Below are 14,282 nucleotides of genomic sequence, written 5' to 3' on the forward strand. Positions count from 1 at the left end.
ATTTGCCTTTCTTTTCCTTCCCATTATAACTGGTTACAAAACTTATTTTTGTGTAAACCATTGTAAATCTTTTTATTAAGTTGCATCATCACTAATGATGCTGAGAAAATGGAAGGAGTTGATTTGTCTCAGATCGCAAAAGACCAATTTTATAGACCGGTTTTATTAATTTTATTTTTTATTAAATAATGGAATTTTTTTTTTTCGTGTTTAAACTCTTCCTTATCCCCCACGCAGTCTTCAACACATTAATAAACCCAGTGCATAAACTGGTTCTTTCCTATGAATACACAAATATTCAGGCAAAATATTCAAATGAAACATTCAGGTACAAAAATATAGGTAAATATATACGAGATCCCTGACATGGAACAAGGTGAATAAAATAGTTGATTCCTTTTATGTTTTCCTAAGTACACTAATCAATTCCCTCGCAAATCCCCCCCCCTGATGGTCCCTTATATACCTCTAATAATATATTTCTCCATTGCATCAGTCTCTTCATGTGCTATAGCCAGGATTGCCACATGTAGCACGAAAGTGCTATTTTAGCACTATTCTATCCCGTGTAGCACTGTAGCACGTGCTACATAGAATGCAGCACTTTTTCTCTTATATAACCAAATTGAAAATACAGACACATAAAATGCAACAACAGGATATGTCTCACAGCAAAATACGTGTCAGAATATTTTTTATGTACGACAATAATCTAAATACATTTAAATATGGCATATGCGAGTGCGCGCACATTTTACCATTCAGTGCTCCAATCAGCTCAGGATGTATTTTTATTCCTTTACATTAAAAAAGATATAATTGACCTAAAAACTAACCTAATTACACTTAAACGAACCATGCACGTGTCGCAGCACAAGCGACGGCCGAAAAACGCTGTGTAGCACAGAAATTTGAGCAATTATAGCAGTTTATGAGCTAACCTTGACGGCAACCCTGATTATAGCTTCTAAATTAACCCGGTTATCTTTTCAGTCTGTATTGCATCTCTATGAGTGAATGAGTGTGTAATTAACCAAAATATTACTTGAAATGATTTTAAAAAGCGTATAATAGTATAGGAAAACTTGATACTCTTACAAATAAGAACCTCCTACTACTACTACTACTAACAACTCATCGCAGCACTAAGGCACCTGAGGCCAACACAGCTACGCAAGCTCCTTCTCTATCCCAATCTGTTCAAAGCCTCCTTTTTACACCCGCCCAGGAAGTTCCCATTTCCTTTAAAGCTTTCTTTATGACATCCTCCCACCCCAGATGATGACAACCTGCTTTTCGTTTAGCCCTAGACGGTTGGCCGAAAAGGACGATCTTCGGTAATCTGCCATCCTTCATCCGCACAACATGCCCTAACCACCTCAACCATTCTTTCAATATAGACCTAGAGAGCGGTATTGAAACACATTTTTCGTATATCCTATTGTTTGAAATACGGTCAGTCAGCCGGGTACCCAGAACATTACTCAAGCAATTTCTCTTGCAAATATCTAGCAAATGTTCGTCCGCTCTACGGAGCGCCCATACTTCAGAGCCATATTTGATCACTGTCGTCACTGTGGCTTCTAAGATTCTAATCTTGGTTTGCAAACTTATCTTCCTATTCTTCCAGACTTTTTTTAACTGTGAAAAAAACACCCTGAGCCTTGGCTATTCTTTTTTTGACATCTTTACTTCTCCCACCGTCTTTACTAATAATACTACCAAGGTAAGTGAAGCTCTCCACCTGATCAGTCTTTTCGTTACCCAGCGTCACCTTTTCATCTTCACTTATTTCTAGCCTTAGTGACTTAGTCTTGCTAACATTAGTTTTCAAAACCAATACTAGCACCCTGAACTCGCAAAACGTCTAAAACTTCATTCATTTTGCTCACACTTTCATCTAGGATGCTTAAATCATCAGCATAATTCAAGTCCAGGAGACTTTTTCCTCCCCATTTGATTCCATGGTCTCCCATTGCCTTTCCTGTGCTCCTTAAAACAAAGTCCATCAAAATAATCCATATAAAGGGGGATATGCAGAACATTCTTATTAGGATTCTTACCCTTATCATTATCCTTACACAACATATTCAATGTGATCAAACAAAGATTTTAGGCGTAAAACCTCAGAAATCTTTTCTTCTTTTTCTTTTGCTAGAAAAAATTACGGTCACTGAGGAAACAGGAGGAGTAGTTTCGTCTAAGGTCAATCTCACATAAGAACATTTCATAGTACCAAAAAAATCATTAATTAAACAGTACACTCTAAAATGATCTTTCATCGATAAGCTCTTTTCACGTCTACAACGCAAATAAATTCTATGCATAAAGTGAGTTTTTTGGATGGGTTTAATATACCCACTACAGAGTAGTTTAATGGGTCCCTTGCTTTTGTTTATCATTTTATAACCGCATTAATTGCAAGGTATTATAAATACACGTATGACACCTTTCGCCTAAAAGAGGACACCAATAAACTATAACCAAGTGGATTTATTTCAGGGCCCATTCCCCCCCCCCCCAAGGAAATGGTACTTTTCTAGGGTGATTTAGAACTGCTAAAAATATCTGGTCCGAGCGATGAAAAGCAAGTTGCTTCATGAATGTATTAAAAAAACGTTTTGAGGTTCTGACATGTAAGGGTTCTAACAAAATTAAAATAAGCTTGATTCGCCGTAAGTATTACGCCCTTTACTTGTGAATCCATATGTAAGAACCCACTTTTTGGTTCTTTAATCCCACACTCTTTTCAGGCATCAATATGAATAACCACAGACTTATGATGTGTTTAACGGGGTGGAACAAGAACATTGCCTTTCCAAGAATTATTAGCATAGGAAAATTAGTCTTTCCAAGACTAATCGTCAGTTACATTACTTACTTACATTTCCGTAGGAACCAGATGCTCCAAACCTATGGTAAGCAGTGCATATGCGCTGTCTCCAGCCCCTTGCCCAGTAGTGCATACACTCCGAACCCAACCCCCTTCAGTAAATGGTGCTTACACTCTGTCTTCAACCTCGCCATCTATAGTCAATTGGAGGCTGGTCTCAATCGCCGCAGTTGCAAATCAGAGGAACAATGTCTTACCAGACAATATTTGTATCTAATAGGAATTCAGTGAAACAGGAGCTTTCCAGACTCTTAGCAAAATTTCACATACTATTTTATCTCAGTCTTTACTTAGTTTACCGAAATTTTTCAGTAAAAATAATTTGTCTCATAATAATTCATCAATATGTTGGTAAAAGTGAGAAATCTTAAGGAAGAAGAGAAGGAAAAGAAACAACGTTTTCAACATCATACTTAATGGTAAGGGCGAACAAGATAAAACAATGTCTTCCAGTCTGCGAAACAGTTGTTACGCCTAGAAAAAAACCTTACTGTCTTCGTCACAGTTCGCAAAGTCCAGACGACCCGCTTCTTTTTTTTCGATCTTTTTTTTTAAAGCAAATAGAGAAATAAGGAGTGAAAGTACAACATTTGAAAAGAAAAATGTTTCAATGATACACGCATATTCTTGAAATGCAAAGATTCACTGGCATGGCATAAATTGAGCACAAAAACAAATTAGCAAAAATTACCTGGTAATTATCACAAGGTGATCCAGGTCTTAAAAGAATACCACCAGTAATGTGCGTGATCGGTGCCAGCTCACTTGTTCCTCGACACGTGCTATTATCATCACCAGCTTGACAAGCAAGCTCGCATAATCGCCGCTTATCAGTTACCATCGCACTGGTAAGTAGGCACTCTCGCATGCCCCATTTTGTGCACATTGATCCAGTGCATTCTCCTTTAATACACACCTGAAATAAGTGAACACTGAGTGGAAAGGGTAGAAAGTAAATAATATTTTCATTCATAAAAGGGAGAGGGGGGCAGAAGAAAGAATAAATCTAAGATTTCTTCAAAATCTCACCCACCCCATCCCAGGCAAATATTTCTTCAAAATCTCCCCCACCCCATCCCAGGCAAATTGAAAACTTTGTGATAAAAATTCATTCTAGATTTTTAATCCGATCACCCAGAACAAATTCTAAAGATATGAAATTTCTTTGACTTTAGTTCCAAAATGCTAAATTGTTTGAATTGCTTCCGCTGAAATAATGCAGCTCCGGGATGTACAATTGAATACTAAAAAGCTATAATCGATTGATAATATTTTTTTACAACCTTATTTTCTTCGTAATTCGTAACCAATATATAAAAAAATTGTACCCTGTATTGATCAAATTCCACACTGTAACTGAACAAAAAACCAACAATTTTTAAAGCTTGCAATTTAATTTTTAGGGATTGCATGCTTTTTAAAAAGTTATACTGCATATTTTCTCTGATTTCATAGATCACATTTGAATAATAGCATTGGAAAATGTGAAATCTTAGTCCTTCACCATTTCCCTCGAATCTAAGAGATTTCCTGGTGTATTGCAGGAGAGCTATAATACACTAACGCTTTCAGTCTATATCCCCCTCCTTTGATCACAAGATGTCTGCTTGTTTTACATTAGTCTAAAGTCCGCCAATCAATATTTACCTCCTAAGCCCCTCCCCTCAAAAAAACTCCTTTAGCAGTGCTTGCATTACTACCGAAGATAGAACGGAAGACATGCACAGTAGACTATGCGCTTTCCTTTAATACACACCTGAAATAACCTGACACTCAGATGCATAATTGAAGACTGGAAATCTACAATGAGTCGATAATGCTTTTTGGATAATCTTATTTCTTTTATTTTGTAACCCGTATCTTAAGAGTTACTAAGTTAAGAGCGCAATATGAGTTACAATACGGGTTGTAAATACATAAACTGAGCAGTTGCTATACAAAAGGCAATAGTGGAGTTTCTATTATTCGGCCTATACAATTTTTTTAATATGGTAAACAAATATATTTTTTACGGTCGAATACCAGCAAGAGATCGTTGGTGTGGCAAATTCAATACGTATACAAGTGGCTTACAAAGCAATCAGTAATTTACTAGCAATTTGAAATTAAAACTCCATTGGAGGAGGTAAAGAGTGAAGATTTCAATAGATTGGGGTGGACGAGGAGCGTGCGCATCTGTGTTGATCTCAGACCGCTTAGTACTGAAGTGTGTTGCTAGTAGTAGTAGTATACTTATATTGATTTGAAACATGAGTATCATTTTGTGGTGGTATACCCGAGGGGCTAATAACTGACCGTCGCAGGTGTCCCTTCCTTCGTGCTTCGCGTGTTCCTGGAAGCGAAGGAACACAGTTTTATCTTTGGCTTATGGAAAGCGTACGGCGCGTTTTTTACGACGGCAAACGTTCTCCTCTTGAGAGGTTATCTTTACTTGGTCGTGTTGTTTACTGCGTTCGACATTGGAGATCCTGGGTCCTAAAAAGTGGACATTATGCTTTGAACGAGAATTTTATTACCACAAACCTTTACCATTGCCTAGAGATAAATATGCATTCCCTAGTGCTTCTCATTCTCGATTCAAACGGCTTGGGCTCGAACGTCTTTTCAAACACTCCGACATGAAAAGCCAACCGTGTGAAGATTTTTTTTAGGAAGATGCGGTCTCAAACCATCACTTACAGTACTGTAGTAAACTCTTTGTTCCTCCAACTTCTACATCGAATTCGTCGATATGAAAGTATGGCGGATTTTGAAGCTCAATATTCTAATGAACAGTTGTCCTTGCCCAAGGCCAAGCGAATTAGATCCATTGGTGTTGTGTCTGTCAGTTCTGATTTTTCTTTGCCCGGGGACGATGAAATCAAGCTCGAGCTAGGGCGAGCTCGTATTGAAAGCCAGCGAATAATGAAAGCCTTGATACCCGACGACGTACTTTCTGCTTTCGGTCACCAAGTACCGAATGTTCGTCTTTCTGTACTTCACGACAGTGACTCAGACGATGACTCAGAGGAAAATACTCTGTCCAATAAGCAGGAAAAGGCTGCCGCGACTGACACTGAATCGTGCTCGGAAAGTGACGGCATCTTTGAAGATTTGTCAGTGATTGCTCACTGTATGAAACACCGAGTTGAGAAAAAATGGGTTAGTGAGCCTGTGACAAACATGAAGAATTCTAGCTTTTGTCTTGTCAAGACTTCTGACGGCTCCATAACACCAATAAAAAAATCCACGCTGTTGTGGCTTCTGAGGGAAAGTTCTGAAAAGCTGAGTAGTGACCGATTAAAACGGGTGATGGTCCAGGGCCGACGAGTAGGACTACGTGAGTCGCCACAAACCAATGCAGAGGTCGGTGTGAAATCGGAATTGCGTATCGGTCAATGGTGCGTTTACAGACCGTTTGGCAGAGGAAAGAGAGTATTAGTTGAGCGGGTGATACAGTTTGGCTACTTGTCTGGACGAAGATGCCACTCTGTTGACACGCAGAATATGGCGATGCCGTTCCCTGACGACATAGGAATTCTGTGCCAGTGGTTCCGGCTGAATGCTGATCTCACATTAACTGCCGCATTGGTAGACCAGGGTTACTGTGACTCCAGTCTGTATATCATGCATTCAGCAGAACCCGTTTCTATGGAAATCGGCACCAACAATGTCTTTGGTTTTGACTCAGACGTCTTCACAAAGCTGAATTCATTTATCCAGAAAAAAGGGTTCCACTTTTTTGATGTCTCGTCAGCATCGCAATCATCCATGGGCGCCCATATGGGGGGGGCAGGGGGGGCTCTTGCCCCTCCCCCCTGGCTGAATGAGGCTGCCTTATTTTTATAATTTTTTGTCCTGAGATTTCTATTATATAGCATTAAAAGTAGCAATTAGACGAAGTTTGCCCCCCCCTGGAATTCAGCTTATGGGCGCCCATGCAATCATCATGTTAAAAATGGCACCTAAACCCTAAAATGACATCAAGACCATAACCACCACCATCGCCATGTTCTGTGTGTCAACAGAAGGAATTTTGTTTAACATTTTTCAGAGGTAGTTGTTATGTATTTTTCCTCCCCTCCTCCTCTCCAGTCGGTGATATTTTAATACAAAAACATATAAATGTTACAACTTTATACACTATCATATCACCTAAACTTCAAAAAAAAAAAAAAAATTATTATATACCAGTCAATGTATTAGTGGACATGAAGGCACACTACCATTTAAATTTTTTATTGCCAAATATCTATCGCTCTCCCCGTTCCAGGGTGTCCTTCCCCCTCTAGGAGACGCTTTTCTGGTGGCATTTTTACTTCAATTTCTTAAAATTCAAATCCTTAAATTTTCACTAATACGAATTCAAATTTTAAAGGTGGTCTTCCAAAAGGCTTACTCTTACAACTTTAAAATTTTTTAACACAAAAAAAAACTATTTGCTCTCCCGTAGACTGGGTGTCCTCCGACCACAAGAAACCCATTCTTGCGGTTGCACTTTTTTCCTTCTTTTTTTTTCAGCCCTTTTTACGACCAACCTTAATCAACAAAAAAAAAACGAAATACAACCGACCCATCAACAAAAAACCAAAAATAACCTTAATACCGACGTGCATGAGGGCACAGAACTGAATAGAACCTTGAACCATGTCTCCTACGGACGAGGAGGCCACCCCCGGCGGGGCTGGTCCTCCCAGCTCAAGTGCGTGTGCCCCTCGTCCCCCATTCGCTTGAGTTCTTGATATAATTTTATGAGTCTCGAATGCATTCCGAGATCTAGGGCAGCGGAAGCGATGAATACCATCGGAAAACTTGTTATGCTCAGTAGAAGACTTAGTAGTAGAAGACTTAGTGTTTATACTTGTGCTAACCGAGCTTAGTTTGATTTACTAAAGCTCATTTGTCCAGTCTCTTAGGATTGTCATTGGAGCTGTGATTATCGAGATGATTACTGAAATGTACCAATAAATATCTGAGAAACTAGTTATTTTTTTTAGTTGGTTGCTTTACTTAGCGCTTTTTACTAATAACTCGGTATTAACAGTTTTTCTGACTGTTGCTTTACAGTTTTCTCTCCAAATACCTAAAGGCCTGGGTTTAATACCAAGAAAGTTGGATTCTAAGTACATTCGGAAAAAAGGGATCTGTGTTTCTTCCGGAATCTTTCGTGTCAAAGAAGCAGATTCCTTTTTTTTTTTTTTGTACAATTAAGAAACTGAGATCCAAAGGTGCGTATTGGCACAGCCCCTAAACACAAAAGCAGGTATGATAAAAGGGAAAAGGACGTGTGAAGACGTGATAAAAGGCAATTTTTACCGCTGGCCAAGCCATATTGAATAGGGCTGCGAAGCGTGACGTTAATTCTTGGGCGGAAAATTCAAATAACGATGAAACGTGGATGCGTAGACACGTTTTTTCGGAACTTTGGCGAACTGTTTTGGCCTAAAATATTTGTCGTAGATCCTACTAATCCACCAGAACGTTTTCACGTCGAAATAATACTAGGAATATTTACAATCAGTTGTTAGTTACAACTGGAAACCACGTTTCACGGTACTTTGAATTTCGCACCTTGCTTTTTATGTCATCACCGCGCAGCCCTATGCTGTATAACTTAAAAACCGTGTTCCGGATTTTTTTTTTGAAGAAAAATCGGAATTTTATTTTTGACCTGTTGGCAACGCTGCATGCGCAATAGGAAAAAGTGACACCATCAGTGCCATCGTAGGGTTACCTAGTTTTTGCATGGATATCAACAACTTGCAGTCCTCCGTTCTTCTCCTTTAGGTACATATCAGTTGTTTTCAGTCTTGGCGGTTCTTTTCCTTGCCAAATAAACCCGTAAATGATTTTTTCCAAGTTTTAAAAGATCGCTTTTGAAGCTGCTGAAATATTCGACAGATACCGAATAACAGGCAAGCTGTATATATTTACATATTGCGCCCTTTGGAATATTTTATAAGTTTCCTTCCCTGTCCATTTTTAATGCCTCCAGCATGCCTCCGGCGTGCCTCATGCCTCCAGGTGTCCCTCAAAATGCCCAGTTGCTAGCCCCTCGGGTATACCAAAGACAAATTGTTGGCGTAGGAAGTTTAACACGATTACAATCGGCTTGTAAAGCATCTAACAGCTTATTAGCAATTTTTTTTCAACATGAATTATTTTTGGATATTGCATGGAAGGCAGAGGAAGATTTGTTAAATGTTTTCCTATGGAATTGTGGGTACTTATTAAGAATCTAGAATAGACGCGAGAAGGGAAGTTTCGTTAATGCTAATGAAAGAAGACTAAATAGGACGAAAATATAATAGTTTATGAACAAAATTAGGCTATATATTTGCACATTATGGGGAGGGGGGGTGGTGGGGGGGGTGTAAAGCATAGCATATATTAAATATATTACGTAACCTAACCTAGGTACCTTTTTTGCCCCTTCAACCCCAAAAAACTAAAGTTTAAATATTGCAAACGGAGTGAGAAACCTCTGTGCAATGCTTGGCATAGGAATTCTCGGTTGAAAAAAACCTGCTTGACAAGTTTCTTTTATCATGTTTGCTATACAATATATCGCGTCTGTTCGGGATTCTTAATAAGTAGCGAATTGTGTAACATCAGTTAAAAATACTGTTTGACTGACCATATGCCAAAAAACAAGCTGTAAGAAAAATATGGTTCAACCCCATTTTCTTCGGCTATAATGAAAGAAAGGTCCAGGCTGTTAGGCTACGTTTTAGGCTACGGATATAAGGATGACAGACAGTCAAATATTGTTTGTTTTTTTTTTACCATCAAACTAGGTCCAAACGAAAAACAATTCCTCCCCGAATGGGGCGGGAAGAGGCCATAAGGAAGGACTTAATGACATTGGAACTTAATCCGAGGGGATAACGAGTGAAGGTTTGAATAGATTGGGGTGGAGGAGGAGCTTGCGCAGCTGTGTTGGCTTCATGCTACTTGGTACGGCATTAAGTTATATAGTGGTAGTATATTTATATTGATTTTGCATACAGTTATAATTTTTGAGGTCGTATACGAGAAGCAAATCGTTGGTGTGGCAGTTCAACACAAGTACAAGTGGCTTATAAAACTTTCTATCAATTTTTCTTTCCTAGGGGAATTATTTTTGTAAAATAGGGGTAGCCATTTTATTCAAAACCACCACCACCATAGAACGAATTAATACATAAAAACTAAAATTAGACTCGACCAACTAATTAAAATTAGGTCCCCAGTAATTCCAAATTGGAAACAGGCACCCGGTTTTTGTACCACGAAGTCAACTACTACTACAACTAACAACTCGCCACAGAACCAAACCACTTAAAGCCAACACAGCTACACACGCTCTTCCTCCATCCCAATCAATTCGAAGCATCCCTCTTTACACCCTCCGAAGAAGTTCCTATTTCCCTGAAATTTTTCCTTACAACATCCTACCACCCCAACCGAGTATAACATGCCTTTCGTTTAGCCCTAGACGATCGGCCAAAAGAGACAATCTTTGGCAATATGTCATCCTTCATCCACAGAACGTGCCCTGGTCACCCCAACCTTTCTTTCATTATAGCCTAAGGAAGCGGGATTGAACCACACTTTTCTTACGGCCTACTGTTTGAAATGTGGTCATTCAGTCGGGTACCCAAAACGATCCGTAAGCAATTCCTCTGGAAAACATCTAGCAAATCTTCCTCCGTTTTTCAGAGCACCCATGCTTCAGAAACATACTTAACATAGATCATGGTCTTCCATCTTAAGTCACGCTCAAAGGAGCCAAAACAGACAGCAGCTTCAAACCGGACCAATCATGATTTATACAATTTCAACCGACAGCAATTTGCAATTACTATTAACGTCAAACAATCAAGCCACATACCGACTCCTTTGTTACTTACGCCTTTCAAAGTAAAAGGAGTCTTTAACCCCCCCCCTAAATTTCAAGATGTAAGCGATTTTTACAGGATCTTTTATGCAATTCACCAGGCTTTTTAATTCTTTTAATTATACCATAGATGAGATGTTTAACCATCAACTCAACTTTGTCCTCAATAAATTACTTCAATAGGCTTTAATGATTCTCATATTTGGATAAACACATCCATTTTTAAGTCTTAATCTTGAAAAAAAAATAAAAGTCTAAAAAAAAAAAAAAATGGTAATGGTAAGTTCCAACTCCACAGAAAAAATTTATGATCCAAAATTTTATACCGTTATGGTCCTAGAGCATGGGCGATCCATAAAATGGAGAAAAATTTGCTAGATGTTTTCCAGAGGAATTGCCAACGGATTGTTTTAGGTACCCAACTGACTGACCATATTTTAAACAGTAGGCTGTAAGAAAAGTGCGGTTCAATCCCGCTTTCTAGGGCTATAATAAGAGAAAGGATGAGAAGCGTAGGACAATTTCTGTGGATGAAGAATGAGATTGTCTTGTCAGCCAACCTTCTAGGGCAAAACGAAAACCAGGTCGTCCCGATTGGGGCTGGAGGATATATTAAGGAATACCTAAGGAAGTTCTTGGGAGTGTAAAGACAGAGCCTTTGAATAAATTGGGATGAAGGAGGAGCGCGCGTAGGTGTGTGGGCCTCAAACGGCTTGGTGCTACAGTGAGTTGTTAGTAGTAGTAGTAGTATTACTGCTTTTATGGTTAAGATTGACTCAATAAAAGACTTACCGCTTCTTTTTTACCACTCCTTTTTACTATTGCTTCCTTTTATTCATGTATCATCCCAAAGATGTTTTTTGTCAACATTATTTTTTCTACTATTGCTATTATTTTATTATCTGTCATCTTATAAATTCTCGGTTAACATTGCTTTTTAGTATCTCTATTTTTTTATCATCCCCAAAACTTGGAGCTACTTCAGACGCGCAGGGGAAAGAACTATAAAAAACACATACTATGTCAATGTTAATCAGTTTTGTTTTTTTTCGCACTGTATTTTAAGAATAATTATTCTAACCAGTTTTCGGGAAATGAATTTTTTCTAAAGGTAAGACACTTTACAACTACAAAACTACTCTTAGAAATAGAAATAAAAAATAGGAGGGGAGCACAGAAAAAGAAAATAATCCCTAATAAATAAAAATGTATTTGCATTTAATTTGGATGTCATTGAAATCAATACCACGGATAGGGATTAAAAAAAAAGGCACTTCTATGTTAAACGCACTCTTTTATGTAGTGCTAGATTGGTTAATGCTAATCACTAATAGTTTAGAAACAAGTTTGGGATTATATTTGCACATTAGGGGTGGGGGTGGGGGCGGGTGGGGGAGGTTAAAGCATAGAGTATATTAAATACGTAACCTAACCTAACTTAGGTACCTTTTTCTCCCCCTAAACCCCAAAAAACAACAGTTTAAATATCGTAAACGCATTGAAAACCACGCTAAGTATTCATTACTGTATAGGAGTGTCTTGAATTACCCATACAAAATGGGTTTTCTGTCGCGTCTCCAGCTTGACCTATATAAAAGTGCGTTTAACATAGAAGTACCAAAAAAAAAACATTCTTCCACAATATAAGATTCCATTACGACTTGCTATGAGGAAGAAAGTAAATACAAGATCCAAAGAAATAATAAAACCGCCTACTCTTCGAACAAACACTTCTCAAATTCTTTCTTATTATTATCTTATTTATATCCAGTATCTTATTATATTGTATTTTTATTAATTATCTTTAATGTATTTTTAATAATTGTATCTTATAATTGTATAATTGTATCTTATAATATCCAGTGTAATGTTTGTTAGTTTTTCTTTTACTATTATTATTGGGTGACCCTATTATTTATGGCCCTATTATTGGGTGGCCTATTATTTATTATTGGTTGGCTCTATTATTGGTTAAGTCAGGCCTTTGGAATTATTTAGGGCTTAGTTGCTCTTTAAACACAAATTATTCGGGATTTCAGTTTTTTCCATTTTCTTGCCAAATCTATTCCACTCATTTGATTAAAATAAATTTAAAAAATCCAAGAGCTAAAAGGTATTAAATTGGTAGTGTTTTTTTATTGATGATTTTTATTATTTTTTTATAGCGTTTCTTTTTCGATCAAAGCTTGATTTGGTCGATAAGTCTTTTTCAAAAAACATAAAATAAGCAACACTGAGCTTAGTTTTGATTGATTTAAAAAAATTGTTTCCCCTAATTTTTGTTTTTTATATATATTTTTAATCTTACTTTACATATTACAAATAAAAAGGTGTGTTCTAAATTTGGAATAATAATCTAGTTTTTCTGAATGGAAAGATTTAAGGATTAAGTTAAGGCAATGACATGGGAGTACGGAAAGGGGGAAGGGGGCAGCTTCCCCCCTAGAACTTTAAAATTACACAGATATGACTGAAAAAGCAGATGGTTCAAAAAGCAGTTCAAAAAAGGTAGATGGCTAAAAAAGCAGTTGATAAAAGGTAGATAGTTGAAAAAGCTGGAAATAAAACAGCTAAAATGACAGAATAAAAGTCAAACAAGAAGAAATTATCCATAATGTCTTGGAAAGATTTAGCTCTAATCCAGAAGATTGATTAATGCTGAAGCTTATTGATGATTAATGATTTTTGGTGATTACTTATTACAAAGATTTCATACGTATGATAGAACTTAATGGTAATGTAAGTTTTTGTGAACTGCCAATATAACTTCAACCCCCTTCCTTCCTCATAGAATCGGCTGCACCCCCCCCCCCACCCCTAGAGAAGAGGCTACATAAGCCCATGGGCAATGATTATATCTTTTTTTAAACAAGGGTTAGTTTCCTAATAAATTTGTCTTTAAAAATAAATCGAAGAATTTATATGTCAAACTTTCTTTCAAAACTTTGCGTATTTGTCGTAGAAAATAGGGGGTTAAGGAGGGGGCATCTTCCTTAAATACGGAATACTTTTTTTTCTCTCTCTAAACTTTAAGGTCGCTCTTTACTTTCATTTGAAAAATATTTTTTTAATTTAATTAATATCAGTAAAAACACAATTGAACATACATAAAGATCTTTACAATCACGGCGTCGTATAAGGAGTCGCTGTTCCGATAGTGGCTGAAACTCGAAATGGAAATAGAAATGCAAGTTTAGAAACAATATAAGCATCAAAATAGCAGAATTCGGTTATTTTAGATAAAAAAGTAAAGAGTGATGTAATGTTAGCAGTAGTAGTTACTTCTCTAGGCTATTATGTCATTTTCTCTCAGAAACAAGCTATTTACCTCTCTTATCCATTTCGTCTATTTTTTAAACATCCAATTATGACACCTTGTAACAGCGCAGTGGATAAAGCCTGAACGAAACCAGGAGGTTTCGGTTCAATCCCACCTGTTACAAGGAAGAATTCTGAAAAGATCGTACAACTACAATTTTTTTTTCAGGCAATTAATTTTTTTAAGTATTTCTAAAAGTGGAATTTTTATTA

At 37.4% G+C, this 14,282-nt stretch overlaps 1 protein-coding gene across 1 annotated transcript in view; it reads right to left on the reverse strand.

The window, feature by feature from the left end:
• The window catches only part of kuz (zinc-dependent metalloprotease kuz), a 90,659-nt gene that overhangs the window by 8,105 nt on the left and 68,272 nt on the right, over positions 1–14,282 (reverse strand). The window contains 1 exon segment of the mRNA XM_089094844.1: positions 3,585–3,809. Coding sequence (XP_088950970.1) covers positions 3,585–3,809 — 225 coding nt within the window.

The sequence above is a fragment of the Artemia sp. Qi Xiang Cuo genome, chromosome 9, assembly GCF_049724085.1.
Source record: "Artemia sp. Qi Xiang Cuo chromosome 9, ASM4972408v1, whole genome shotgun sequence".
NCBI lineage: Eukaryota > Metazoa > Arthropoda > Branchiopoda > Anostraca > Artemiidae > Artemia > Artemia sp. Qi Xiang Cuo.